Genomic DNA, 27,869 nt, shown 5'->3' with positions numbered 1-27,869 from the left:
GGCTCTGTTATGTGGGACGCCACCTCATCATGGCTTGAGGAGCCGTGCCATGTCTGCTGCCAGGATCCCAACAAGCGAAATCCTGGGCCGCGGAAGTGGAGCGCAAATTTAACCGCTCAGCCGCAGGCCAGCCCCTCACTGTGCTTCTTTTGTCCTTAGAATGTGTCATCAGTGAGCATACATCAGAACATTGGTTTAAAAGTTACTTGGATTAGGGGCTGGCCCCGTGGCCGAGTGGTTGGGTTCGTGCGCTCCGCTGCAGGCGGCCCAGTGTTTCGTTGGTTCGAATCCTGGGCGTGGACATGGCACTGCTCATCAAACCACGCTGAGGCAGCGTCCCACATGCCACAACTAGAAGAACCCACAACGAAGAATATACACCTATGTACCAGGGGCTTTGGGGAGAAAAAGGAAAAAAATAAAATATTTAAAAAAAAAAAAAGTTACTTGGATTAATAGTTTCCTTCTGAGTATTAAAAATTGATACAGTTAGGTTCATTTGTTCCTATTGATATGAAATTTTAGGTTTTTTTAAATTATTTTTTATTTCTTGTTGAATTTTTTATTGCTTGAATATGTAACATGTTAACATAGTTCAAAAGTGAAAAATATGTTTAAAAAATGTGTACTAAGAGAAGTCTTCTTTCACCCGCAACCACTTCCTACCTACCCCCTGGGTAACTCATTTCACTACTTCCGGTTTACCTTTCTGTGTTTTCATTCACCCTATTATGCAGACACAAACTGAAAAGAAGCAAATGTCTAACACAGAGGACTGAGTAAAGAAATAGTGATAAACTCGTACAATGGGATATGCTAAGCAGCGCAAATGGAGAGACGGCAGCAAGCTAGGTGAGCAGGGGTGAATCTCACAAACACAGCGATGAAGGAGGAAGCAAGTCAGTTCATAAATGCACATAACTGAACAATATTTGTGTAAGCATACATAGATAGGCCAATGAGACTGTAGAGGGAAGCAGAGGAATGAGATCACAGAAGCCGGGGTATGGCTGTCTTGGGTTGGAGAAGGGATGCAATCTGCTTGGGGAACACACGTGAGCAACGTTCTGTTTGGTAACATGGATAGTGGTTACATGGGGATTTGCTTAATTTTTTATTCTTTAAATATACATAGACATTTTATATCATGCTCTCTCTATATGACATATTTTCAAGTTAAAAAAAATTATACCCAAATATAATATTTTGACTCAAACAATAGATTTTGTTTTTTTACTTAAAATTAAACTTTAAAGGTTAGTGCTTTTATAGTCTTTTCCACTATGATTACCTCACAAATTATAGTATACTTATTGACTATTAACTACCTGGTTCAGTATGAAACTTACATTTACCAATATGAAATTGACAAGAAGGGAAATGAAAAGTTTCTTTATGTCTCTTTGTTGTCCAAGGGAGGATAATGAGGTCTGGGTTCTCTTCAGTTGTGGGATAAAGGGAATAATCAGAATGTTGGATAAGGTTGCAAATTTTCCACCATGACATTTAGGACCTGGCTAATCTCATTATTTCCACCAATATACCCAAGAAGGGGTGGAAAAATAAGAGAAGAAAAAACGTCTCAGGCTTTGGTCATTTCAATTTATAGCCTAACAAATTCCGTGTAATGGAAATGACCCTAGAGATATTCCATATAAGGTAAGCGGTTCATAATTCTTATAGCACTGGGATGTGGTTTTCAGTCCCGGTCCCTTATATCTCCAAGGCCTCATATTCCAGAAATTTTACTCCCTGCAGGCCCTGAGCCAGCTTGAGTACTTAAATGATTTGGTTAGCAGAAAGAGGGACCCTGAACTCAGTACAATATGACTTAAATGGTAATGCAATCATCCGGAGTAGGTGACCTTTGCACATATGGGGATCTATTGCTCATGGGATAAGTACCAAAGGGATTAGGCACAGAAGTCAGGCCTCAAATGATGATCACTGCCTGGAGATGCAGCCTCCACCGGGACTGACCCAGCCTCCAATGACCGCCTTAGGGTGAGGGTGGGGCAGTGTTCACTGCAGAGTCCCTGTGGCTCCCCACTGACCTTCTCCACGGAGATTTATGCAGTCTTTGTCTCTGTACTTGAAGCAGCCTCCCTTAACACTGAGAGAGAGTAAATGATCGGGCCAGTAACTCATAAGCCCATGTTACGTAAAGGGTTCTAGACGTTGACTTCTTTTTGTTTTCACTCCTGCAATTTCATTCTCCTATGTCCTCCCCTATCTTTTAAATTTTCAAAGTAATTTTATATGAGTTAATGTTCTGTTTTGAGATTTATAATAACCTCGGTCTCAATAGGTTCTCATGCGAATGGAAGAGAAGGATTAGGGTGTATTAAAGCCAGGAGACTTGGATTTGAAGTCTCTGGAGCAAAGACAAACCTTTAAGAACTTGGTCAAGGATAGCTCTCAAAAGGGACTTCACTAACTTTACGCAAAGATCTGTATCCAATAACTGAAGTTTTGGTTCTTGTTATCCAAAGGCTAAAATTTTGTAAAGGTGTCCCCTTCCTCTCAGCCCAGCTCCTTTATCTCGCTGTACTGATAAGCATGGCCAGAGCGACACCAGAAGTAGATTTATCTCCTTGTCTTGAAATAAAGGTCCTTTGGCAAAGGGAAAATCAGATCAAACTATGGCAGAGTCTTCCTTGAGCCCTAAAGCCAGCCAACTGTGGCATCGTTTTTCTCCATGGGGTCAGTCTTGGTTCTTCTGGAATGCAGCAAAGTGTCAGATTGACACACGAGTTCTTTCACTCATGAAGTAGCTCTCCTTGAGCAGGTGACTTGGTTCTCCAAACTGTATTTCCACATCTGCAAAATAAAGCAAATAATAGCTAATTACAAGGATTCTCATGAGTATTAAATAAAGTGATGTAGGTAAGGACTTTGCCCATGGTAGACCTTTGAAAAATACTTATTTTCAGTAGCTATTATTTGTCTCTATCCAATTTTTGGGGTAATTGTGTCATGAAAACACCCTCTATAAAGTAGGTAGAGGAAATCGATGGGTAGTGGAGGGTCGGAGGGCAGTGAACAGCACGGTGTTTGGAGTTGGAGCATGCGGGTCACAGTCTTCATCTATGACAGGCTTGAGCAGGGGATTGACAAGATTCAAAGACTTTGTCTAAGGTCAACGGAGATCAAAGTGCTTCTTCTCCATTTTTTCCTTCCATTCTTAACCGAGGCAACTCATGGGCCTTTACTGGTATCGGCAAGAATCTCACTGACCCCTCCATTCCTCCAGAGGATGTTCAGGCAGGGGGCTGCGACACCTCCACACACTCACAGAGGAGGGAAGTAATGAGCGACAGAATCAGGATCTGAACCCGGCTAAGGCTGGCCGGTCAGGAGTCCTTTACTCCCCACTGCAGCTGCTAGTTTAATAAAAGTGGAAGGTGGGATTTGGTCACTTTCTGTCTTTCCTGTCATTAGAACAATAGAAGAGCCAAGGAACAGAAACCAAAACACCCATCACTGGTTCACAAACATTCTAGAGTTGGCAATGAATATATGTATGTATATATATATATGTATGTGCATAAACATACGTGTGTGTGAAATGAATATGCGTGTTTTGTATGCACTACGTATCCGATTAGATATGCAAATATGTATGTATATACCTATAGAACCATGTGGAGGCCACCATTTTTATAAATTCTATTTATATTGATATTGATTTCAACTTTATATTTCCTTGTCTCTCAAAGCAAATTCTTATACTAAAGACATGATAGCTATGTTTTTAGGGAGCAAGAAAATTCTCTAGAAGAATGTTAAAATTTGCATGTATTTTCACTCATGATAAAGAATTATAACCTTACTGAAGAAAATGTGGAAACAGCAAAAGAAAAACGAATCACTTTGAATCACAGAGCCCTAACACAACGACCACTAGCATTTTGATGTCATTCCTTCCAGTCTCCTTCCTTAAGAAATTTCTCTTCAATAGTCTTTTCTTTTCACTTCTTGGTTAAAGTATGTTAGTCAATAAAATAACTCAATAACGTAGCTGACAGTATTAGCCATTACTTCCTCTCCCAGTAGGTTTTAAATTCCTTTAGGCAGGAACCATATCTTATTCAACTTTCTATTTCTGATTCTTCTCTCTTTCCCCCAAGGCCTACCATAGTGCCTTGTACCTAGCATGAATGCAACGAGTCTAGCTGAATCATATTTTGCATGAAAATTGTAGAAGAACTGAGAGGGCCTGGGAATAAAGATTCAAGTGTCAAATGAAAGATGGATTTTAAATTGAAGACATAGCAATCAAGCATCTCTGCTATTCCCAGGAGACCAGCCCGATTCCAAATATGCACTCAACATTGGGATTTCTATTTTCTCCCAGGTAAGAGTGTTTCAATTTGTTGGGTCTATTCACAACTTGCCCAGATTCCTGTCATTCAAACCAAGTTGGCCTACAGCCATGGACTTATGCAACAGGAACATGCAAAGTAGATTTTTATTAACAAATGTCCCTGCTGAGTCTCCAGAGGAAGTGGCAGAACTGCTTTGTGCGTGATAAAGAGGATTAACTAAATGAAGAACTGTAGTTAATCTCTGAGTTTGCCTTGATTGTTTTGGAATGCTCTTTGTGAAAATAAAATTGGAAGGCCCTGATGTCACTGGAGTTTTTCCATTGCATCCTAATGCAATCTGCAGGAGTTCCAAGTGTGCATAAAGTGTGTGTGTGTGTGTGTGTGTTTGTGTGCATGCGTGTGTGACAAATTTGTCCCACTTTTGTCTAAAATTTTTGAACTTTAAAACATTACAATAATCACAATGCCAAAATAACATGAAATTTTAATATAATCATGGCGTCTTGGGTTTGGTCATCTCATTGACTTCTCCTCCCAATATTAAGTCTGTACAACAGCGGTCTCTCAGCCTGTGCTTCAGTGTTTTCGGTGTTCTGGAATTTACTACCTCTCCCGCCAAAAAGTTCCATCTTTGAACGTAGAAATGTCTCCCTTATATCAAGCTCAAGACTGTCTCCCTGTGCCTTCTACTCACCGAGATTATTTCTAAGGGAGAAAGCTAAGGAGTTACCATGGCCTGTTGAAGTCCACTGGAAGTGAGGCCTATTTTCCACTTCTCCAGATCCACCTGTCCCCCACGCTGATCCAGGAGACTTCTGGGTACTGAAGCTTAGCTGAGAGGGTGGCAGATACACATTTGGAGATTGTCAGAGGTGGATAAAGCAGATATTTCATGGAAGGATGGCAGAGGTATTTTTATAGAACTGTGAGGACAGAACGGAACTGGGTTGGGTGACCTGGGTGTGTGTATGGGGGGATGTAGGGTGGGGAACTGGTCATTAGACAGAGAAAGAAGTAAATTCCAAGGCAGAGGGGTCTCTTAGAACCAGGAAGGGGGCACAGAACACAAACATCAACAAGATTTTGAATTCAAATTTTGAATGCCCTAGATTTTCGACTGAACCCCCAACCCCATCGCCCCACTTATCCCTTTCTCCTCTGGAGCACAAAGGTGAGGGGACAGGAAAATGGGCCATCCTCACTGAGGTGGCTGCTCAGAGAAACTTTCTAAAAATAACGCTAACAACAATCACCATTTATAATGAAGTTAAGGCTTTTATCTACATCATCTATTTTCACCCTTCCACCCACCTTCTTAGTTATTCTCATTTAAAGACGAGGAAACTGAGGCTGAGAGAGGTAAATAACTTGTTGAAAGTAAAATGAATTAGTATTAAAATAATTTTCTAGGCCCAAAAGGGAACTGCTCCTTCAGCGGTGCCACGCCAGCAAACCAAAACTCAGATCACTTAGTGTCCCTGTAAATGCTCCCCTTGACCAGAGACACGGTACAGCCAGTCAACCAGTTTCCAAAGGCCGGGCCAACTCTGGGCCTTCTCGCACCAAACAAGGCAGACTATGTGGCCCCAGCCAAGCAGATCTTTTCTCTTTTCTCTTCCTTCTTCTTTATTCTTTATCCTATAAAAGCTTCCTGCCTCCCACCCCATTTTGCAGTTCTCCAAAAGGAGACTGGCCACTTGATGAAGTGTTAAATAAAGTTTGTTTGTATCACCTCAATTGTCTTCTTTAATCATTTTTTAAACATTAGTGACAGAACCTCAGTGCAAACAAGGTCATTTGAGCCCAGAGCCCGTGATCCAGCCTTCACACTATGCTGCCCCCACGCTGGAGCTATACACGGGCCTGAACAAGTGCTGGTGGAGGTGAGGGTGGCAGAGGTGTGGGGTGCGTGTGGGCTGAGCATCTTCTGCGTAGCCTGCCTGTGGACACAGTTGCTAAGACGGCCGGAGAACACCTGAAACCAGAGAGCAACCTCCATTGAATAATTTGAGCCCATTAGGGGAATGGAAAGAGATGAACATTTGTTGAGAATCAACTATATAACAAGCAGAGTGCTAGGAACTTAAGACAATAATAAACTATATAATACATATAATAAACTAAATAATAAGTAAACTCTTTTCTGAAAACTAAAAATTCTCAGGGGACCCATAGCAGAATAATTTATCGAATTCAATGCATAAACAGACCTAACTCTAGTTCCATGTGCTTAATATACTTATCAAATGAATAATAGATGGATAAAGGTCTGCAAAACAAGGTAAAAAGAAGATTAAGTTAGCACTGTTTATGAGCACCCAGTAGGATCCTATGCTAGTGCCACTGGGGATATAAAATGAATGACACAGCCCCTCCCCTCACATGCACACACCAGGTAAGATAGATATAAGAATCCACACAAGATGGCATATGCTAAGCATCAACCTGAGGAGACAAATGAGAAAAAAAGGAAAGATGCAGGTCTTATATAAAGGAGGGCACTAGATGAGAGCCATTTCCCTGTCCTTGAATTTCCAGGCTCAGGTTTGCACAATTGAAAAAAAAAATCCTTTTGTTCTTGTGCATAAAACAAGTCCCAAACTCCCCACTACAATGACTGATGATGCCTGAGCCGGAGACGGGCTTCGGGAGCCATCTGTGAAGACACGCTGCTCGCACTTGTTTCCAGTGGGATTTGCCTGGAGGAGGGCTGCTTGTTGAGCTTGAGACAAAGTGTATGTGCAACATCAGGTTTCCCTCTACTGAAAACTGCCTCTTGGTCAAACAAGCCTTGATCGCGGGTCCCCCTGTGGCCTCCACACCATCACCTGCCCTCAGCCTTCCTAGTCTCTCCCTCTGAGGGCAATTTGTTTAACTCTTGGAAGCCAAATACAATTATATGTTTTTGTTTTGTTATGGCTAATTCTTAAAGCACTGGTGAATTCTGATTCATCTATTTTGGCCATTCCATCCCAAGATTCTGATCTTTTGTCTCTACTATTTCCAAATGCCTTCAGATTTTCATGGAAGAAAGCTAAAAGATTGGAGTCCAGGGGCATGGCTGGAGATAGTTAATGTGTTATATCTTAGCAGGACAGAGGTGGCATCTGTGAGTCTCTGAGTTTATTTTCAAAGAAAGTGGAAGTGATAAAAACAAAGGTGCAAATAGTATGGAGCTAACTGTGCAATGTAGTGACACAGGGTCTTGAGAAAAGGCATCTTGTGTACACACAGGGATGGGAACCCGAGCATGTGGTGCCTAACATCAGCTCTCAGCAAGCAAAGGTGATGCTGGCTGAAACCGTTACATTTCCTCCTCCCTTTTACTGACTCCCCTGCCGTAGGGATAGGCAAGGTAGATTCCATGGCTACTTAATATCCTTATCAACAGGATAATATTCCAGAGAGTGTCTGTTCTCTTGTTCATTTTTAACAGGTGCAAACCTTTTAGCCAGATAAAGAATGTGCCAGTTTTTAGCCACATCTATTCAAAATACGAACTAATATTTCGATGAAATAGGACTGTTGCATTGTAATGACGTAGGAAAATGAGCCATATTTTCTCTTCTTTTTTGTCCTATATGCAGTGATGTCTGGTGAATGTTTAACAACCAGCTCCTGGAGGAGGGAGGTGGTGCAGGGGAGCTCTGATTAGTAGCGTTTGTTTATTTCCATGGTGTAAATACTCCCATCGTTGCTGATTTCAAGTTATCAGCCTGAAGTCACTGAACTGGCCGTCACAAGCCTGGAGGTGCCGGCTCCAGCCTGACACTGCTTATGTACCAAACTAAGTGAATAAGATTCTACAAGTAAAACTTAGCCCTCTAATATTCTTTATGATTGAGTCCTGACTTGGCAAACTATTACATCCAAACTAAGATAAATGAGTTACGTACTATGATATCACCACGTGAGTGTTGAATTATTAATATATACTTCCTGTCCAAGTAGACCATAACACTATGACTGATACTAAAAATAAGTGCTACCACTCAAAGCTGACTTCACACTGCCTATGTTCACACATTGCTCTGTGTTTTCCTGGAAAGTCATAAAATTAGATGCTTGGGTAGCCTCTTTTCGTAAATGATGGTAATTTCTTAGGTGTCATTTTTATTCCCAGGGGACTCTGGGAAGGAAGCACTATAATCTAGCAGGAAATCCCTTTTGAAGTATTTTTACCAGAGGATTTTTGTTGAGTCTCTTAAAATAACTTCATCTCTTTGCCCATGGAGTCCAAATTACCGCATAGGAGGTCTGCAGAAACGGATGGGAAGACAGGCAGAGGCGAGTGAACAGAAATGATTTATGAACGAAAGGAAAGAATGCCTTTGAAAATTATTCTAAGTTCTATGCTTTAGGACTTTAAGGAAACAATGAAAGACTTGAGGTTTAAAATCCACAGATTCCTAGACCAGTTCTAATAATATAAAAAATAAAAGGAGAGGGAGGGAAAGGGGAGGAAGGGAGGGAGGGAGAGAAGGAAGAAGGGAGGAAAGAAGGAAGGAAGGAAGATAAGACAGATGGACGGAAAGAAGGAAGGAAGGTAGGAAGGGAGGTAGAAAGGATGGAAGAAAGAGGAGACTGAGCATCTTTCAAGTGATAAGCTCGTCCCAGGTACATGGTCTTTGTTCCTGTGTCTTTCACCCTTAGGCAGCCATCCTAATCCTCTGAGCTATTTCTAGGAAGTAGAAACAGAATGTATCACTCCCTTCGGCCATCACAACATAATATAAAACATCATGTGATATCAATTGGGAAAATCGCCTGCTCTTCTCACTGTTTTCTCTCTTCTCCTCCTCCTGCAGGTTTACCTTTTCTAGGGAATAGGATATACAGCAGTAACTTACCTTCACATTGAGTCATGATTTATGTGGCTATTGAAAATGAAAGTATTGCGCTTTCCACCAATCCCGTCAGCCGTGAAGCGTCCCTTCCCTCTCTGTTTCAGCGTGTTGGCTCTCATGATGATTGTTTTCTCCTTTCTTAGTGCTAGGAGCACACGAGGTACAGTGGGGACGTGAGGAGAGCTAACCCTCTGCCCAGAGCTCTCCAGCTCTTGAGAGAAAGAATGCGGCACAGGCAGAGGACGAAGGTGCGTGGCGGGGGCCAGGGCAGCGAAGCAGTGGCTGCACTTCCTAAGGTTCTCAATGTCTTCCTAAGACAGTGATGTCATTACGTTCCTTCATTCTCTATCACATTCTGAGGCAGGAAAATTCACAATCCTGCATCTCCCAGTACTGCCTCCATAAGCATAGAAATAGAATAGTCACTTTATTAGCCATTTTATTGTACCAGTTATTGGGTACATTCTTGGTTTAGATGATTTTATTGCACTCCACGGGAACAATAAAAATCCTTCCCTTCCAAGAGCACAAATAGCAGTATTCACTCTTCTTTCTCTTCCTGGCCAGTTCATACTTTTAAAAAAATATAATAACAGGAAGCGGATAGAGGCACAGGAGAGAATTCCCAAACTTTCTTTGGCAATGCTTTCTTGTGCCTTAAAGCATCATGGGATCCTTGGGATCTTGCACAGAGTAGCTGCTCAGTAAAAATTTTCTTCCTAAGTAAATGATTAAATAAATAGCCGAGTGATAAAGCATTCCAGCTTTACCACCTGGACTCAATCATTTGGCTATCGCACAGAGAGATCTCCTCTGCTGCTTCTCCTCCTCTGCCTGTGCTAGAGGAGCAGGCAGAAGATGGGGTCTGCTTTTCTGTGACTTCTAGATGGCAGATATTACTTGAATGTGGTAGCACTTGTGACTATCATTGCTCTTTGGTTTTATTTTTTAGAATATTTTGCAAGTGCAAACCACTTGTTTCTTGACCCTATGGATATGTTAGCCTGGATTGGTTGTGCATACCTCCTTACTTAATTCTTGCTGGCCAAAGAAATGAAGGGATCAATAAAAATTCACATTTGTTCATTTGTAAGCAAGGCTGATGTAACAAAAGGAAACTTTGGTCAACAAATTGAATACTTCCTGCTGCTGGATGAGAGAAAGGCCACAATAGGACAGAGACTGGGTTTCCCCTGCTCAGGTTTGGATTCTTTGGGACTCTCAGTGGATGGGGTCAGTGGCAGTCAGACATTTTGTCAGTGGCACATGGTGGAGCTAGTTGCCCCTACATTTTCTGCCCAATAATTCATTTATTACTCTTGAGGAGAGAGCTTTCTATCATATCTCATGGAGCTGCCCAGCTATGCATTGTGAACAGATGTATAAAAGATCATTTTACAATCTAAAGTACTATTCCAATGTATGGTATTATTATCCATGTTATTTCTAATGATGATTATAATACAATATGTCTTGTACTTCATTTAAAGACTTTTCTAATATATAGAAGATGTTGTCCAATATCCTCCTTGACTTTATACCTGCTTAAGTCAGAAGACTAGGGGCAATGCCTTCGGTGTTCTTAACACACTGATTCACATTGTGAGAACTGAACGGATTCTCCGCTAAGCCCCAGAGGAGTTATTAGAATTGAATGAGGACTGCAAAAACACAGGTACTCCTTGGTTATAGTAATAGGCACTTGGTATTCAAAGCCATTTCGCCCTCACCACCTAGTGGACTGACACCCCTGCTAGTATATTTTAAGATTTATGTATCTGAACAGGGTTATGGTGTTGATTATACTGCCCTCGGACAGACTGTGTAACCTTGTGAAAATTGGTTGTCACAGCTGGGGAAAATACAGAACAGATCTCAACCGCTCTCAAAATGTCTAAGTGAAGGCATGGCCCAGATGGTTGGGGGCAAACCATCAGGGGAGAAGAAAACATAAATATCTTGGTCAGGGAGATTGCTCAGGCTCTCGTCTTCAAAGTGTGACATGTAAAAATAAAGGGAATGTTATTTCAAATGGATAAGAAGGTAGAAGTATTCAACACATAGATTGTGGGGGACCCATCATATACAAATCTCTGATCATCTTATTGCGGAATAGATGGGCTCTCTGTTTCTGCCCCCCCATAAGGGATGCTTGCATGGCTGTCACCTTTACCTCAGCTTACACAAGATATCTAGGATGAGGCAACTCCTGGCCAGAAAATGAAAGCAGTCCTTCCTGGATTCAAATGAAAAAGATGAGAACACAACCAAGTTCATTCCAAAAGGAGACACTGGAGGGGAATGCAGCCTGACTGATATGACAGCACACATGTTTATGCCACACAAAGTCCAAGCTCTTCACTTTGTTAAGCTGAAAATATCACTATCAGAACATTTGGACATAGTTTCTTAGAAAAATAGATACTTTTTTTGTGTGTATTGAGTTAATGGGTCATAAAAATGTGAAACCATCTGAGATACATAACATAAAGACTAGGTAGGGATTAATTTCCCAAACCCAATATTCAAGGCCAGTAGTTGGCTGAAGCGTGTTTGCAGGAACTTCTGTCAGACCTGCGTTTTAAGCAAATAAGCAATTTGGGAGAGTCTTTGACAGCTGGGGTCCATTCTAAATCAAATAAGTGATGGCACAGTGCAGATGGAATACATTCAGCATGGAGCCTTTGGGTCATGCCTTCTCAGTCACTATTTGGCAAGATCCTGTTGGTCATGGCATATAACACCAGACTTGGCGGGGCTAGCACTTGGAAGAAAATATGCCTGTTGGGGATATATTTTCTCTGCTTACTCACCATGTACACCTGCCTTCCTTCCTTCCAATGGGTGACCTTTAAACACTCTTCCTTGCATTAGGGCCAAAGAGGTTTTCAGGCCAGTGTGGACAGATAAGTGCGATGCAGTCTAATGAGACCGCATGCTAAAGGCTGCCTTAATGTCTTAGAACGTCAACAAAGACATTGATTGAGAATAATACCATAGATGCCAAGTGCTCCCAAGGTGCTAGACCAGCCTCGCAACAGCCTACTTCAAAAACAATTCCTCCTGATTGGCCCATCACCTACTCCTAAACTAGACCAGAAAGGGGAGAAAATTCATTGACAGGTTAATGAGCCAGGTGGTGAGGATTTATCGAGGGAAGGGATATTTTCTCCAGCCACCTCAAGCCAAGTGAGGGGTCTTCCAGAGAACCAGTTTGGAAGCTTCAGGGGTGACCCCAGGAGTTTGGGGGACACTGGACCTTGGACCTAGTCCCTTCCTGGGAAAGGCTAGAGTTGGAAGGGCATGCCTTCCTCTTGGATAACACAAAGTCAGGGCAACACTGAAAAGGTCTGTGTGTCTAGAGTTGAGGGACAAGGATGTCTCATCTTATGGGCTTGAAGTGGAGGGTTTTCTGGCCTCGATCGTCTTTGAAAGCTCTACCCAAGAAGCCTGGTTGGAAGGCAAAGTGACAGCAGAGGGATGGACTGAGGAAACCAGAATGGAAGGGTGCTGAGAGGGAAGAGTGCACATGGCCAACTAAGGACTACAGGAGAAAGGTCCTTAGTGACGAGATCTTCAGAGAAGCCTCAGACATACCCCCATGAGAGGAAAACAATCAGCATTCAGTATCTGCCATTCTCTAAGAGCATCAGGGCCAGGTGACCATGTGGTCAGGAAGACTTTTCTTCCCGCTGACCCTTGTACCCTGTGCTGGATATTGTGGTACGCCGGAGATCCCTCTTCAGAAAAGAAAGGCTCTCCCCACAGCTTTCAGGAGTGCTGCCTGATGACGGCCCTCAGCTGTCAGCTCTCTTTGGGGATTGCCTCACCTGAAGAGAACTGCCTTGCCCAAGGTCACAGTTCTTTCCAGGGGGAGCAGCCCAGTCAATGACTGATCCACGTAGGGTACGAATGAATTCCCAGCCCCTGGCTCCAACTCAGGCCAATTCTGAAGGGCCACCCAAGCTCCAGGGCTCTCTGTGGGGTCATTTGAAGGCTTTGTTGGGATTGATCAGCTTCTCCCATTGCCCCCTTTCTTCCACAGGTGTTGATCAAAGCACTCCTAGCATATTAATCTTCAGCTCAGAGTCGGCTTCCTGGGGAACCCAACCTGCAACACTCTTTATCCTACACCTGATCTGGAGGGGCCCAAAGCAGCAGCTGGCAAGTGGCAGAGGAGATGGGGCTGCCTCCCTCTGGCGCTGCAGGTTTCCAGGGAGAGGGGAGGGCCTTTCAATAGCATTTGGAGTTCTGTGATTCCTCGACTGAATCTCCTTAAAATTAAAAAATGACAACAAAGGAAACAAACTATGAAACATGCCAGAAATGTCCTCCGTGTGCAGAGACAGAACAAATCCACAGCCTGAGTTTAACAGGGAGAAAGTGCACAGCTGCTTTCTGCTCATTTAATGAACCGATTACAATAGAATACGAGTTAAGAACCTGGGTTTTGAAACCAGCCCTGGGGTGACAGATTCCAAGTTCTGTCACTGACTCTCACGTGTTAAGTTCACTTAACCTCTTGAGGCCACAGTTTCTAGATCATGAAATGGAGATAAAAGTAGACTGCTGTGAGGATTAAATGAGAATGTACACCAAGCTCTTAGCACAGTGTCTGGCACGGAGAAAGCCTTCAGACTTGCTTCCTCCAGAATAGCCCCTGTGGGTTTTGCCAGGCAAGGATCTCTCAGGGGACAGAGAAGGTACCGAAAGCAATGTCTTCGTCTCTTCTCACAAACGAGGAGTGTGACAGGGTGAATCACAAAGAGAGTTTCTATAAATCACATACCATTTTATTTCCCATAATAAAATTATACACGTTATACATGGAAGCAATGATTCTTTCAACTTCAGTTGGCTTGTTGTAATCATATCTTTGTCTAAACTGTTTCATGACAATTTACAGTCACTTTACTAGACCCGTTTACTAGCAAAACCAGTTTTTCTCCTTATTTCCTAGGCAGATTCTTGTGTAGTTGCTGATCCTCGATTTTGTTACCTTGTTGCCTGTCCTCCCCTCCGTTTCTGGTCTGGAAAGGTGTGAGTCCTTTCGTCTCTCCTGCACGCTAATGGCCTCCTTGGCCAGGTTTTCTAGTTACAGCATTACTACCCCGTGGGGTTCGCCTACCCTCCTGCGACTTCAGTTCCTCTGCTGAAACTTAGGGCTTCCCTCCTCCAGCACTTGCGGGTGGGTGAACACGGTGACCTCTGATGAGCCTAAGTTCGGAGCTTCCTTCTTGGAGAACCTAAAAGCTTTGATGGCCTTTCCCTCATAGTGTGTACCTCAGCTTTGAGATCCTCTGTTCAAACTTAAGGAAGTGTACATATCCAAGGGTAACCATAGATGTTAGCAAATAGTTTGTAATAATCCAATATTTTTCTGTCAATAAAATTCTACTTACACAATCATTTGGAATAATCCTAAGTACACTGATGATTTATTAGATTAGAATTATAGTTGATGCATCTATAGTAGTCAAATAAATAACTGGGCAATTCACTAACAGGATTAAAAGGGAGGAAATTGCATGCACCTGTCACTACGACGTTAACTATAATATATTCCTCACAGGTCCATTCCTAATAGACATTGAAGCCTGTGGAGTGTACATCATTCTGCAGCTGGTAATACTACCAAATTATAAGCCTAGGTCCAGGGAGGATCAGACTCAGCTAGTTAGCTTTCGGAAGATGCCCTAAGCATCTTATTCCACAGTGACACCTTAGCTACATCAAATAAATTAGTATCTCTCTTCTAAAAAAGGCCTTTTATTTTATGTTTAACTCTGTTAAGTCAAAAAGCCAGCTTCCTGTCGACAACCTTCTGGCTTTTTCCAACCACTTGGACCTGATTTTGCAAACCAGGTTGTATAGCCCAAGCTCTGGGAACGGCTATTTTTCAAGAGCATAAAATGCTGCCTCACTTGGGAACTATTGATTCAGCATTTATTTTCTTGACATTTGGTCATTTCTTAACATTTGATTATAATCATTTTATTTGTGGTTTTATTAGAGCTTGTCTATTTTTCAGATTGTGAATTAATTTATGTCATGGTGTTTTGAGTTCTCAGAACTTTAAATCCTCGTGGTGCTTCTCAAACTCTCAGGACATACTAGAAACTCAATACATGTTTGTCAAGTTGAAATTCTGAGTTCAACTTAGCAAAGCCGAATGCTGTCTCCTTGCTGAGATCATCTAAATGTGTAACCACATTTTCTTTTTAGAATCTTATCCCCATTAGGGTCATTTTCTCCAGCATCTTTCTCCCAGCTTACCCTCTACCCCACGTTGGTTCCCTGGCAGTTGTAACTGTGTTACAACATTCACCTGTTTGCTTCTCCAACCAGATCAAGCTTAAATAATTTTTGATCTTGGTTTGTTTTATTTATCTTGTGTCTCCATGGCCTAGCACACATCAGTTGCTAAAATGAATGCTTTTGGAAAGAATAGGCATGGCTTGAGTGTAATTAGAATAGAAATGTTAAAAGAAGGAAATGGAAGATATTTAATATGCTCTGTCCATCCCTGGATATCAATTTAGTAGATTTTATAACTTGAACAAATCCATCAGGATGATATGCTGACAAGCAGTCTTGGTTCATAACAGATTAACTAATTCTTCATCTATCATTTATACTCTGCTTACATTTAACAAAGCCATTAACAAAAAACAAAGACAGAAAAGTAACATCATTAAGACAAAGGCAAAGAACTAGAACCACATAATAGGAGGGAGAAGGATGTCATTGGCCTAAAACCTAAGACCAATGAAAGCTTCAGCAATGGGCATAAACATTAGCTCTGAGCTTTCTGAATTTTATTGTTGGGAACTTATGTTACTTCCTACCTTCAAAAGATATTATGCAACATACAGAAGCTATCAACAGTGAACTTGGACAAGCACTGAGATGGTACACATGAGCTTATATTTGTTTAAATGACTTAATGCACAAAACAGTCGCTCTAATTGTCAGGAACACCGAAGAAGATCTATGAAGTCAGTAAATTCCTAAATTCCTCTTAGCACAGGTGAACACATGGGAGATGTCAGAGGTGTCCAAGCAGTTTTATGACATTTACTAATTCCATATTGTTGGTCTCAATAACAACGATGGGTTCCTACAAAGAACCAAAAGTAAAAGAAGCGACGACCACTACCAGTGTGGAATAAAAATATAGGAAAGCACACAGTCAAGTCCATTCTTCATGGGGGCCCAAATGCAGTAAATACACATCATTCTCACATCAGTTGATCTAATGTTAGATTTCAGTTTTAAGACTCTAGGGATGAGTGAGAATTGTGGTGTGGCTTAAATTATCATCAGATATTTCCCTTTTTGTTGTTGAGTTTGACATACCTATTACTGGATACTGTGACAGATACATAAAAGATTGTCCCAGGTAATCATAGTGAAATTTAGACTATTAGGGTAATATTGAAGTATTAATTCACCATTCCAAGGTTGTGGGCATGAAGGCCAAATGAAATGACAATTTAAGCAATTGTCTGATAATTTAATCCATTCACACTATGAGTTTAGATAATTCAGATTCTTTTCCTACCATATGCTTTTAGTTGTAATACTAAGTATCCAGTTAATCATTTCAATTATCCTCTCTATTTTTTTCTCAGTGTCGATATTGGTTAATTCTTTTGACACAGCCAATCAGATGTGTAATGTGATAGATCTGTCCAGTGCTGCTGCAAAGCCCAACTTTGTGACTAGATCAGAGCACCCTGACAGATCCAGTTAGGCAAAGTTTGATTAAGTCCCCACTGTTGGTTGGTTGGTTGTCAACTGAGCTGGCACCAGACCAAGTTTTCTAACTCTCAGAATATCCCAGTGCCATTTGATTTGGTTCTCCTTGTGCAAATAAAACAGGAGCCTCTGTATAACAGTGTAAACTCACTCTACTAGGGTCCCATCCTGGGGGCCAGTAGCCTTCTCCGTCCTCACTATCATCTCTCCAGGGCACTGTGAGGCTCTCAGCCTAGCAGAGATGCAAAGAGCCCCAGCAAGGCCAGGCACGTTTGTGCTGTGTAAGGTTTTGTGAGTTGAGCCACCAGAGTTTCAGCCAGTGTTGCCTCCTGTTAGCTGCATCTGTTGGGAAAATTAGTCTTCCTGGGTCTTTGTTTCCTCATCTGTAACATGGAGATGGTTATGTTTACTTTGCATGGGTTTTGTGAGGAACATGTGCTATGATGCCTTTGATGATGGACCAACGCGATGACCAGCACCGAATAGGTACTCAAAAAATGAGAATTGTTCTTGTACTGGATAAATCCACTTTGTTAATAATTTAACATAATGTTTAAAAAATCCTCATTGCCATTTTTTAACTAATCAATAACAACTACATGGCTAAAGAAAATAGTATAGTATAAAAGACGCGTCTCAGAGAGTAATGTACAATATTAATGTTTGTATATACTTTCAGGAAACATGTTAAATCCAGGATCACTTTAATTTTGTTCTAATGGTATTATTCAAATTTTCTACAAAAATAATCTCATAATTAACATATGTGTTGCAAAAAGTAATGCTATCTAATACTCCTTGGTATTTACCCAAAGGAGTTGAAAACTTATGTCCACAAAAAAACCTGCACATGTTTATAGCATCTTTATTCATCATCGCCCATCAGTGCATCTTGGAAGCAACCAAGATGACCCTCAGTAGGTGAATGATAAATAAGCTGTAGTACATCCAGACAATAGAACATTATGCAGTGCTAAAAAGAAATGTGTTATTAAGCCATAAAAAGACATGAAGGAAACTTAAATGTATATTACTCAAGAGAAAGAAACCAATCTGAAATGGCTATGTACTGTATGATTCCAACTATAGGACATTCCAGAAAAGGCAAAACTATGGAGACAGTAAAAAGATCAGTGGTTGCTGGGGGTGAGGGCCAGGAAAGGGGGCAAAAAGGAGAACAGGAGGAGCACGGAGGATGTTTAGGGCAGTGAAAATACTCTGTGTGATACTGTAATGATGGATACGTGTCTTTATACATTTGTCCAAACCCAGAGAATGTACAACACAAAAAATGAAGCCTAAGGTATACTATGGGCTTTGGGGGATGATGATGTGTCAATGTAGGTTCATCAATTGTAACAAAGGTACCACTCTGGTGAGTGATGTTGATAATGTGGGAGGCTAAACATATGTGGAGCAGGGGGATACGGGAAATTTTTGCACTTTCATCTAAATTTTGCTGTGAAACTAAAACTGCTCTAAAAAATAAAAAAAAAAAGTAAGGGCTATCTTAAGCTGCTGGATCTACTTTTTTTTTTTTGGATCTACTTTTTGACAACAAAGAACAGAGGAATTTTTTTGGTCATTGTTTTACTATTGTCCTCCATAGTGTGAACATAGTTAGGGAGGACATGCACATTACCAAAGAAGGTCTAATGATTGAAATGTTTTATTCATCAGCAAGCAAACTTTACTAAAATCTGGTAATACTTAGTAAAGGTCAACACATGAAAAATAAGATGCCTAAGTACTAAGAAGTATTCATTTGAGACTTTTTAAAATCTGATGTGATAAAAATAAATGCTTTATTTAGAGTCAATGAACCCGGCTGGTAGACCAGATCCTGTGATTTATTGGACCCATGGCTTTGAGCAGGTCATTCATCCTCCCTGAGCTTCAGTTTCCTCCTTTCAAAACAGAGAGATGGTGGCAACTACCAAGACTCCTTTCCAATAATTTTTCCATGAAGTAAATGTGATAAAGGGTATTGAAACATGCTAGAAATGTAAATATTATGGAAATACAAGGTACTATTATTGTTATGAAAGGTTTACTAAAATACTCCCAGCTACTTCTTGATACTATCAGCCTACTCTGGCCTTAGGTTTTATACCCATGCAAAATGCCTAAGTCAAACAATGTTAACAACGTCTGGCCAATTGCACCTGCTAAGTTTAGGTTTGAAATCAACAGATATCGATGGCTCATATACGTTTTACTTGAAAATTCTATATAGTTTGAAAGTACTGTATAAAATACCAATGGTGACTTAGGTAAACTATTTCTAGAATAAATATAAACATTAATGAGATGCAAATTCGTGGCTGAGTGCAGTTTCTATAATTAATTACAAGCAATCAAGATTAAGTGATATAACTACCGATGAAAATGATAATATCATTATAACATAAAGAACGTAAATATCATTATAACATAAATAACATAAAGAACATTCCTGTGCCTGAATATTCTAATAACAGTAACACAGCACTCTACACAGTGTTTCCTCACGTATTATATCATTTTATCCCTGTGGCAATTACTGGAGGTAGCAATGATGGTTCTCCACTTATTAGCTGAACTTGAAGCCTACTGAAGTCAAATGAAAACCAAGAAAGTCACAACTTAGTAATTCAAGGAGCTGGTACCAAAATCTAGATATTTGAATGTCAAGTCCAGTGCTCTTGAAGACAAAGAAGCAAAAATGTGAGGTGAGTGTTAGCACAGTAAAGGAGGAGGCACGGCCCTGGTTTCCAAGAAGCCATTGAGCTAGAAGCCGCCTATGCTGCACTCAGAAAATGTAAGGGCTGAGAAAATGTACAGGAAAAAGTGCTATGGGAGTTAATTTATAAATTCAATAATATTTATACATTTCAATAGTATTTTTGGTGCAAGATTCACACATTGTAATTGGCCATCTTCTGAAATATTATTTTCTTCTCTACAACAGTTTGAATTGAGTTCAATTTCATACAAAATGTTCTTTTGAAGGTCAACAAGCAAGTTCCATATTACTGCCATAAACAATGAACTTGGACAGGATCCAAGACAGAAAAAAATTGTGAATATGGTTGCACTAAGGTTTATTTGAACTTGAGTTCATTTAAAAGTCTGGTACTATACACTAAGTAGATTAAATATAAAACAGTACAAATTTATGTTTTGTCTGACATTTTCGATCATAACAAACATTATCTATGAATTGATTATAATGCTCAATTCAGTTTGTCTGTAACATGTATGCTACCAGTCTACTTCTTGCAAAAAAATGGAGATGGTAGCATCTACTACAGTGTTTTCCCCTAAAAGGTTTAGTTAAAAAAAATCTATTCAACCTGACTTGATATGGAACCATTTGTTTAAATTCTGCTGCAGTGGAACACTTCATTATGACTCTGAATTGGGTATCTGTCACTTGTCAAGGTTTGGCTACATCACACGACCTACAGTGTAATCTTACAGAGCAAAAAGCAGGCGTCCTTTGCAGAAAGGCAGTCAGGGCTTTCTAACACCAACATTAGAAAAGCTATATAACTGTAGTCATGTAAATTCTGCATTTATATTAAAAAAAAACAAACAGCAAAAGCAGTGAAAGCTGAACCGAAACAGCGAAAAATGAGACAAGACAGTGGAATGTGCAGCGTTAGCAGTTGTTTAATTCTGGCTCAAATCCTTGCTGTCAAGTGTAATCTCCGCTTCAGTCTCAGTTGCCTCACCTGGAAAGTGGGGTTAATAACCTTTATCTTGAAGAATAACTGTGAGGTTTAGCGATGACCCCCTGGCTAGGCTATATATTACACAATACAATTCAGCTCCTAAGGAAACCAATCTAGAATAACCAAAATTGTGTGTGTGTTTGTATTTAAGTTACTTTATCCCCAGATTGACTGCTCATAGGATTTCACTTCAACTATTATTACAATACCTTGGAAATCCTAAACAGCACACAGTCCTTGCCCTCACAAAACTTCATGAGATTCCAACCCCGAATTTCTTTCTTTGAAACCCTCATGCAAGTGGGACAGTTCTGGGGAACGGGGAGATCCGTTTACTCTGTGGCTCCCTTTGAAATCGCCAGCCTACGTCTCCAGCTTTCACACACTTCCCAAGCTTGCAAATGGGCCTGAGAAACCCTTAACACTAGTTGTTATTTAGCTTTTCGGTAAAGCCAAAAAAAGGTGTTCATGTGCTGACTCCAAAGACAGCAAAAGATAAAGAAATTTAGGATTTAATTATTAACATGCCTATTCTAAAAAATGAGAATAAAAATCATCATGCCTGGCTGTTTTAAGACGGGGCCTGGAAGAGAAAACAAAACCCCTTGTGGGAGGAAAACCTGGCCCTGGAAGCCTAGGGACAGAGAAGAGAAGGAAGCGCACAGAGCTCAGGCCCCACACACCTCCTGGACGGAGTCTAGGCTGCGCGTTTGTCGAGAGAGACGTGGACTCGCTCTCCCTGGATGCGGGGCGGGGGCGGCGCTGGGATCCTTGCTCCAAGTGGACGCGGCGGGCTGGGAGCGGCGGGTCCAGCAAGCTTGCCCGCCCGCCACCGCACTCGGGAGGACGTGTGTCGCTACCCCCTCGGAGGAAGGCAGCGAGGCTCGAGAGGACACACGTCCTTGGGGCCCTTTTCCGGGGTTGCTGGGGACCCTATGCTCTAAATCCCCTGGGGTGGGACAAATGGGCTCCTGAGGCGGGAAGTTATTGAACTTTCAGAGTCACCGGAGGCAAATTCGGAGCGCGTCGGCGGCGGGGCAAGGGGGAGCTGCAGGCGGAGAGGGGGAGGAGGAGAGGAGAGGGGGAGGGGCGGAGGTGGTGCCGGAGCATCTCCCCCCGGATCCCTCCCCGCGCTCCGCGGGCGGGAGGCGGGAGGCGTCGAGACGGCGCTCGCTTCTCCACCTGCTGTGCGCTCTTAAGCGAAGACGCGAGCCGCCGAGGGCCGGTCCGGCGGAGGGGAGGCGGGGCGGCAGCCCCAGCCGGCCGGCCGCGCGGGGAGGGGCGGCGGCTCCTCACTGCAGCAACCTGCGGGCGCGGCGCGGCGCGGCGCGGGCTGGCTGGGCCGGCGGCGGCCCCTCCCACCGCGCCCCCCCGCTGCTCCCCGCGCGCCCGCCCCGGGCCGGCCCGCGTCCCCGTCGGTGCCGCAAGGAGCCGGCGAGCGGAGCGCCCGCTCGGGACCGCAGCCGCCGGGCGACGTCGCGGCCACGCCGCCGCCCCGGGCGCTCCTGCCTCGGGGCAGGCTCAGCCCAGCGTGCCTGCGAGCCCCCCGCCCCGCCCCTCTCTGCCTCTTCCCCCCGCACCCCCTCCCTCCCCTCCTTGCCCTCGCCCTCCCCCTCGGCCCCTCTCCTCCCGCGCCCGCCCCCTCCCGCCCGGCCGCGCGCTGCTCCACGGCTCCGGCTCCGGCTCCGGCTCGGCCTCCCGCGCGCCCTCCGTGCCCGCTCCCCGCGCGCCGGCCGCCGCCTGGTCATGTCAGGATGGAGATCCGGCAGCACGAGTGGCTCTCGGCCTCCCCCCACGAGGGCTTCGAGCAGATGAGGCTCAAAAGCCGCCCCAAGGAGCCCTCGCCGAGCCTGACCCGAGTGGGCGCGAACTTCTACAGCAGCGTCAAGCAGCAGGACTACAGCGCCAGCGTCTGGCTCCGGAGGAAAGACAAGCTGGAGCACGTAAGGGCGGCTCGCTCCCGGGCCTCGGCCCCGCACCTGCCGCACGCACGCCCCCCAACCGGGGCGGCCCGAGCGCGCGGGGCCAGGGCGGCCGCGTGCCCAGTCCGACCCTGGGCGCAGGCTTCTCCTTCTGCACTTTCTTACCGTAGATGACCGGGCGGAGGGGAGGGGGGCGGAGAGGAGGGGAGGTTCCCCTCTGGGCGCTGCCTGGTCCCTGCGCGCCTCGACCTCCCCGCGGACTTCCCGTTGTAGGGTTCACGTGCGCGGTGTTCTTGGGGTTCCTGTGCGAGGTGAGCAGAAAGTGAACTGCCACAAGCATGGTCCGAGGAAGCTGGCGTCGCATGGTCGTGGGCTTTAGAGGGCCGTTTGCCCGGGTCTTTGGGGCTGTTTTACTGTGTCCAGAAACTAACAAATTAAAGCATCCGTCAAGTTGTCACCGCTGGCGACCCAGCCTGGGCCCGCGCACAGCCGTTAGAGTTTTCTGCAGAGTGTCCTCTGGGATGAGCCGCTGGCGATCCTCTCTGCTTGAGCCCAACTAGGGAGAGATTTGCGCGTTGCAAGGAGACAGGCCAGAGAAAGAGCAGATCGCCCTGCTCCCCAGGGATCCGCCTCCGGAGGGGTGGGCTGTCTAGCGGGGACCTCCACTCCAAGAGAGTTCGGGCTTCACGCGAAGCGTTGTTGGCTCTGGGGCCCAGCCCCTAAAAGGCTCCACATCCTGGAAGGAAAAAGTCCCCCTCAAAAGGCGTTTAGTGGATCCACAGTTTCAAATCTGACCCATCAGCAAATCACTGTGATTTATGTTAAATGTTAAAATGAAACAGAATCATCTCAAGAGTGCAGCACAGCTAGCTAAGGAGAGGATGCTGTTTCTTCCCGCGGAGCTGCATAATCCAAATTGAGTGTTAATGGAATGTGGAGGTTCCCTGGTATTTGGGTCACTTTGCCAGTTATGATAGAAAGATAAGAACGAGAACTTCTGGAACTCACACATCTCCTACCGCTGTACCCACCTGAACCCCATCTGCCCCCCATTTGCTTCTCCTCTTCTCTTGGGCTTTGTGGCAACTACCAGCCTTCAAAGGGGTACTTCTGTTAATCTGAAAGGAAGGTCTGTGCCTTCTCCCTGAGGGCCTGATTAAATCAGTGGAAGCTCCAGTTTAAAGCTTAGAGTTGGGGAACAGGCTCTGTCTTGTGTTTGGAGAGCCGATTCCTCATGTCTAAGGGATGCCTCAGATCCTTAAGACCATGGAAGTAACTGAAGGAGATTTCTAGGATGGCAAGTTGTTTAAGCAGCAGCAGTCTCCACTTAAAAATGCAAGCTCCAGAATTAGTGAAGGAACAGGAGTGCTATTAGTTTAAGGCGGGGCAAATAGCATCTGTATGTAATTTGGCTCTTGATGTTATCTGATTTTAGTACTGGGGAGAATGGTCTAGCCTTAGAATGGTGATAGAATGTATCTTCATTTCAGTTTCACTCTGAATGTGTGTTCATTTGCAACTTGTGCTTTTGGCTGATCTATTTCCTTTATCCTCTTACTGAAAATCAATAGTGCAGGCTTCTATGACTATGTCTTCTTGAGTCACAGACACTGCATGCATTCTGCTTAAAGCGTTTCTCACTGGTAGGTTTTCATGGAAAGTATCAAGTCATAGCATGGTGGCATGGCAGCCTCACCTTTCTGGACCAGTAGAGGATGCTCAGCCCCTCCTGAGGGTTAGGGATGGAAGATCTGGTTGTTTGAAAGCATGTGAAGATCTATGCTTTCTTCACTCAGATGCTTCAAAAGAGAGCATTGTATTCATTAAAAAAAAACCCCAGTCACTTCATTTGTAATTTAAATCAACTTAGCATTTTTGTTTGCTTTCTCAAATACATTTCAGGAGGCGTGTATTCTGTTCTGATGTTTTCGTCTGTACTTGCTTTCACTTAGAAAGGGGGCTTTGCTTCCAAGGACATTTTTTGTGATAATCTCTTACTCCATTGAAACATCTACAAACATTTTCATTGAAATAATATTTATGAAAATGTTCTGAAAAATTAAATTAGCATAACAATGTAAACTTTATTTGAATTCAAGCTCTGAGTGTTTATAATATATATCATATGTTGTGTACACTATGATGTGTCTGGTAGTTTGGTGTTAATTTTTAATTAGGTATGTATTTGATTTTGTTATTGAATAATTAGATATTTTCAGTTAGATAATTAGATATTGAGTAGTTGATTTTTTTTTAGATTTTTTCCTTTATTCTTTTCTTTTTATTGTATCTATGTGAGACGATGGATGTTAGCTGAAACTATTATGGTAATAATCATTTCACAATAAATCAAACCAGCATGCTGCATGCCTTAAACTTATACAGTGATGTATGTTAATTATTTCTAAATAAAACTGGAAAAAACCCCGTAACAAATGAACCCAGTATATTTTCCTACACAAAGCATGAAAAGGTACTGTTGACTTTATTGTCAACAACATTCTGAACGTATGTGGCACCTTCAGATTTAGATGTTGCTGAGTTAAGATGAGTGTGTCGTGAAATTCAAAAGGGATAGATGGCAGTTAAAAAATAACCCCTTTGATCTGTCTAATCGAATGATGACCATCATTTTTATTATGTTAAAAATGGATTAATAATTATGATGGAGATCAAATGGGTGAAAACAGCCTACTGTTATTTTGCTGGTACTTTAAAAGCCAATCTAGTATTAAGGGCATAAACAAGTTATGGCTTCAAAATGACGTGCGTATTCAGTCATCACAATAACGGAATTCCCTGAAATGAGATGTGGCAGTGTGTGGACTCTGTCCAGACCTCAGAGGCATTACTTAATCCCAAAGTCAATAATACAATATAGGGTGACAGTGAAAGAGTATGTTTCTACCCACTTTCTAAAAATGAGAATAATTTATCTCTCCTTTCCTAGTTTAAAGGGTACAGGACTAATCCCCAGGTAGGACAAGAGAAAAGTGACCTGAATTGGTCGAGGATTGAAATACTTTCAACCCATCTTTAGATTGGTTCCTGTCATTGATTGGTCCATACTTAAGATGAACACCCATTAGGAAATAAACGTATGTGAAGGAATTCCGTTGTTAAGTCGTGATTGGAAGCTACAAGGAAGTTGTTTTTGTATCATGAGTTCTGGACTTTGAACTCCACTTGGAAATTTTAGGAAAGGTAAATTTGCTGGCCGTACGTAGAATGTTGTCTTCTTGGCTGCAACTTGTTCTTAGAATCTTTTGCTCCCTGTTCTGCCTCATGACGCCTTTGGCTTTAGAAGGTGTTAGGTTTGGGAAACCATGGACATCTTATTCTCTGTAGGGTCCCACGTTTACTTTAGGTATAATGTAAAAGGAAAGGACCATGGTCCAGCAAGGCAGGAGGAGTTGGGCCACTTCATCAACTGCCTACCCAGCCCCTGCTCTGTGAGCCCTCCCTGGGGAAGGTTGTTTGAGAGTCGCCATTTAATACGGTTTGACTGTCCCAGAGGACAGTGTAGCATTAGGCTGGTGTCCTTCGGTGGTATTTGTTCTGTTTGAACTTTTGTTTCCTTTTACAAAGTGGGAGAGTTGCAGAGGCCGCTCTGCTTAGTTGGCTGCTCTGCTTAGTTGGCTGGTTTTATGCCAGTTTGTGTAGCAGTTTCCTGATGCCATTTATGGAGACAGGGTTGCCTTATTTTCTCTCCTGCTTATTGAATTAGCTAATTGCCAAAGTGTGGCTAAGAGTGGGCTCTGGTTAGACAGACCTGGTTTAGGTTCTGACTCCGTCTCTGATTAACTCTGCATCTTAGGCAAAGGACTCGCAGCGCCAGGATGTGCCTCCCGTTTCTCCGTAAAGAAGCCACAGCGTTGCTGGGATGATTCCAGGAGACCATCCGTGTCTGTACTGCAGTGATGCTCAGTGCCCTAATGTCAGGGGCTCATCACCACAAAAGTGGATTTCTACCTCAGGCTTTTCTTCTGTGCGGGTTGGCAGCTGTCTTAGTTCATTTGGGCTGCTGTTGCAGAATGTCATAGACTGGGTGGCTTATAAACAACAACATTCATTTCTCACAGTTCTGGAGGCTGGAAAGTCCAGGATCAAGGTGCTGGTAGATTTGGTGTCTGATGAGAACCTGGTTCATAGGTGGCCATCCTTTTTGCTGTGTCCTCTCAGGATGGAAGAGGCAAGGGAGCTCTTGGCCGGGGGGGGGGGGGGGGGGCTGGGGGAGGTACCTAAAAGGGCACTAATCCCATTCATGAGGGCTCCATCCACCTTTATGACCTAATCACCTCTCAAAGGCCCCAAATGCCAGCACATTGAGGATTAGATTTCACTATATGAGTTTGGGGGAACAGAAACATGCAGTCTATCACAGCGGAGGATTTTCCTTGTCTTAATTGCCTGGCCGGATGGAAACTCCATCCAGATACTGGTTTTCAGGATTGTAAAGACAGCTAAAGGGAAGTTGGTGAATCATGTAATGTCTCTCACTGCTTCCACCTGGAAGTGATACATCCATTCAACTCATGTTTATCAGCCAAAGAAAGTTTCACGGCCAAGGCTTGCTTCAAAGAGGATGGAGGAAGAGGGATTCAACCAAGACCCCGAAGAAAAAGAGAGCATCCACGGCTAGTTCATTAAGACAACCACAGCACATAAAGCGCTCAGCACAGTGTATGGCCCATGTTAAATGCTCCACACAGAGGACCTGGGGGTGGAATTGCTCCCCATCCTTTTACCAGCAAGGCCAGCTCACGCTCCCGGGCCTGACTCTTTCCTGGGCCAGTCGGCCCCTGTTTGCTCCCTGCAGGCCATTCTGAGGCTGACTCTTGTTCCTATTCTCTCTGAGGGCTCTGATATCAGAGACCAGCTCCTTGCCCCATCCCCAACCCCTGCTTTCCTTCCCAGCTTTGTGCTGGTGGAATTAAGTCAAGCCACATCTCATTTCTCTGCACAGTGGGTCAGAACGCCTATTTAAAATTGAAAGAGAAAAAAAAATTGAAAGAGAAAGCAGAAGAGAGAATTGGTAATGAGTAGAAGACAAAATCCTTAACGTTCACGCTTGTAGTGAGTGAGCCTTTGTATCTTGGTTTAGTAAGTTCCTCTCTTAAAAATTGTCTCCTCTAAGAAATTTGTGCCTGCTTACATAGAGTTTATGTTACCAGCGAATAGGAAATAAATGCCGAGTGCACACTTGCCTCCTGGAATGAATTATTCACGTGACGAGCAAAGAGTAAATGGATTGGAGCAAACTTGGTCCCCGCGGTCTGGCTCATATTATGTGAT

General features: G+C 43.3%; 1 protein-coding gene across 3 annotated transcripts in view; it reads left to right on the top strand.

Annotated features, from left to right (window-relative positions):
- Nucleotides 1-22,057: 22,057 nt before the first annotated feature.
- Nucleotides 22,058-27,869, top strand: part of PLD5 (phospholipase D family member 5) — a 366,553-nt gene continuing 360,741 nt past the window's right edge. Inside the window, exon 1 of one of the 3 annotated variants that reach the window (XM_070501561.1) lies at nucleotides 22,058-22,595. In XM_070501561.1, the coding sequence (XP_070357662.1) occupies nucleotides 22,407-22,595 (189 nt within the window). In that variant the 5' untranslated portion in view covers nucleotides 22,058-22,406. The remainder of the gene's footprint in view (nucleotides 22,596-27,869) is intronic. The other 2 variants (XM_044762832.2, XM_070501563.1) reach the window with 2 other exon arrangements.

This window comes from Equus asinus, chromosome 30 (assembly GCF_041296235.1).
Source record: "Equus asinus isolate D_3611 breed Donkey chromosome 30, EquAss-T2T_v2, whole genome shotgun sequence".
In the NCBI taxonomy this organism is placed as follows: domain Eukaryota; kingdom Metazoa; phylum Chordata; class Mammalia; order Perissodactyla; family Equidae; genus Equus; species Equus asinus.
This window is presented reverse-complemented; position numbering and strand designations above follow the sequence as displayed.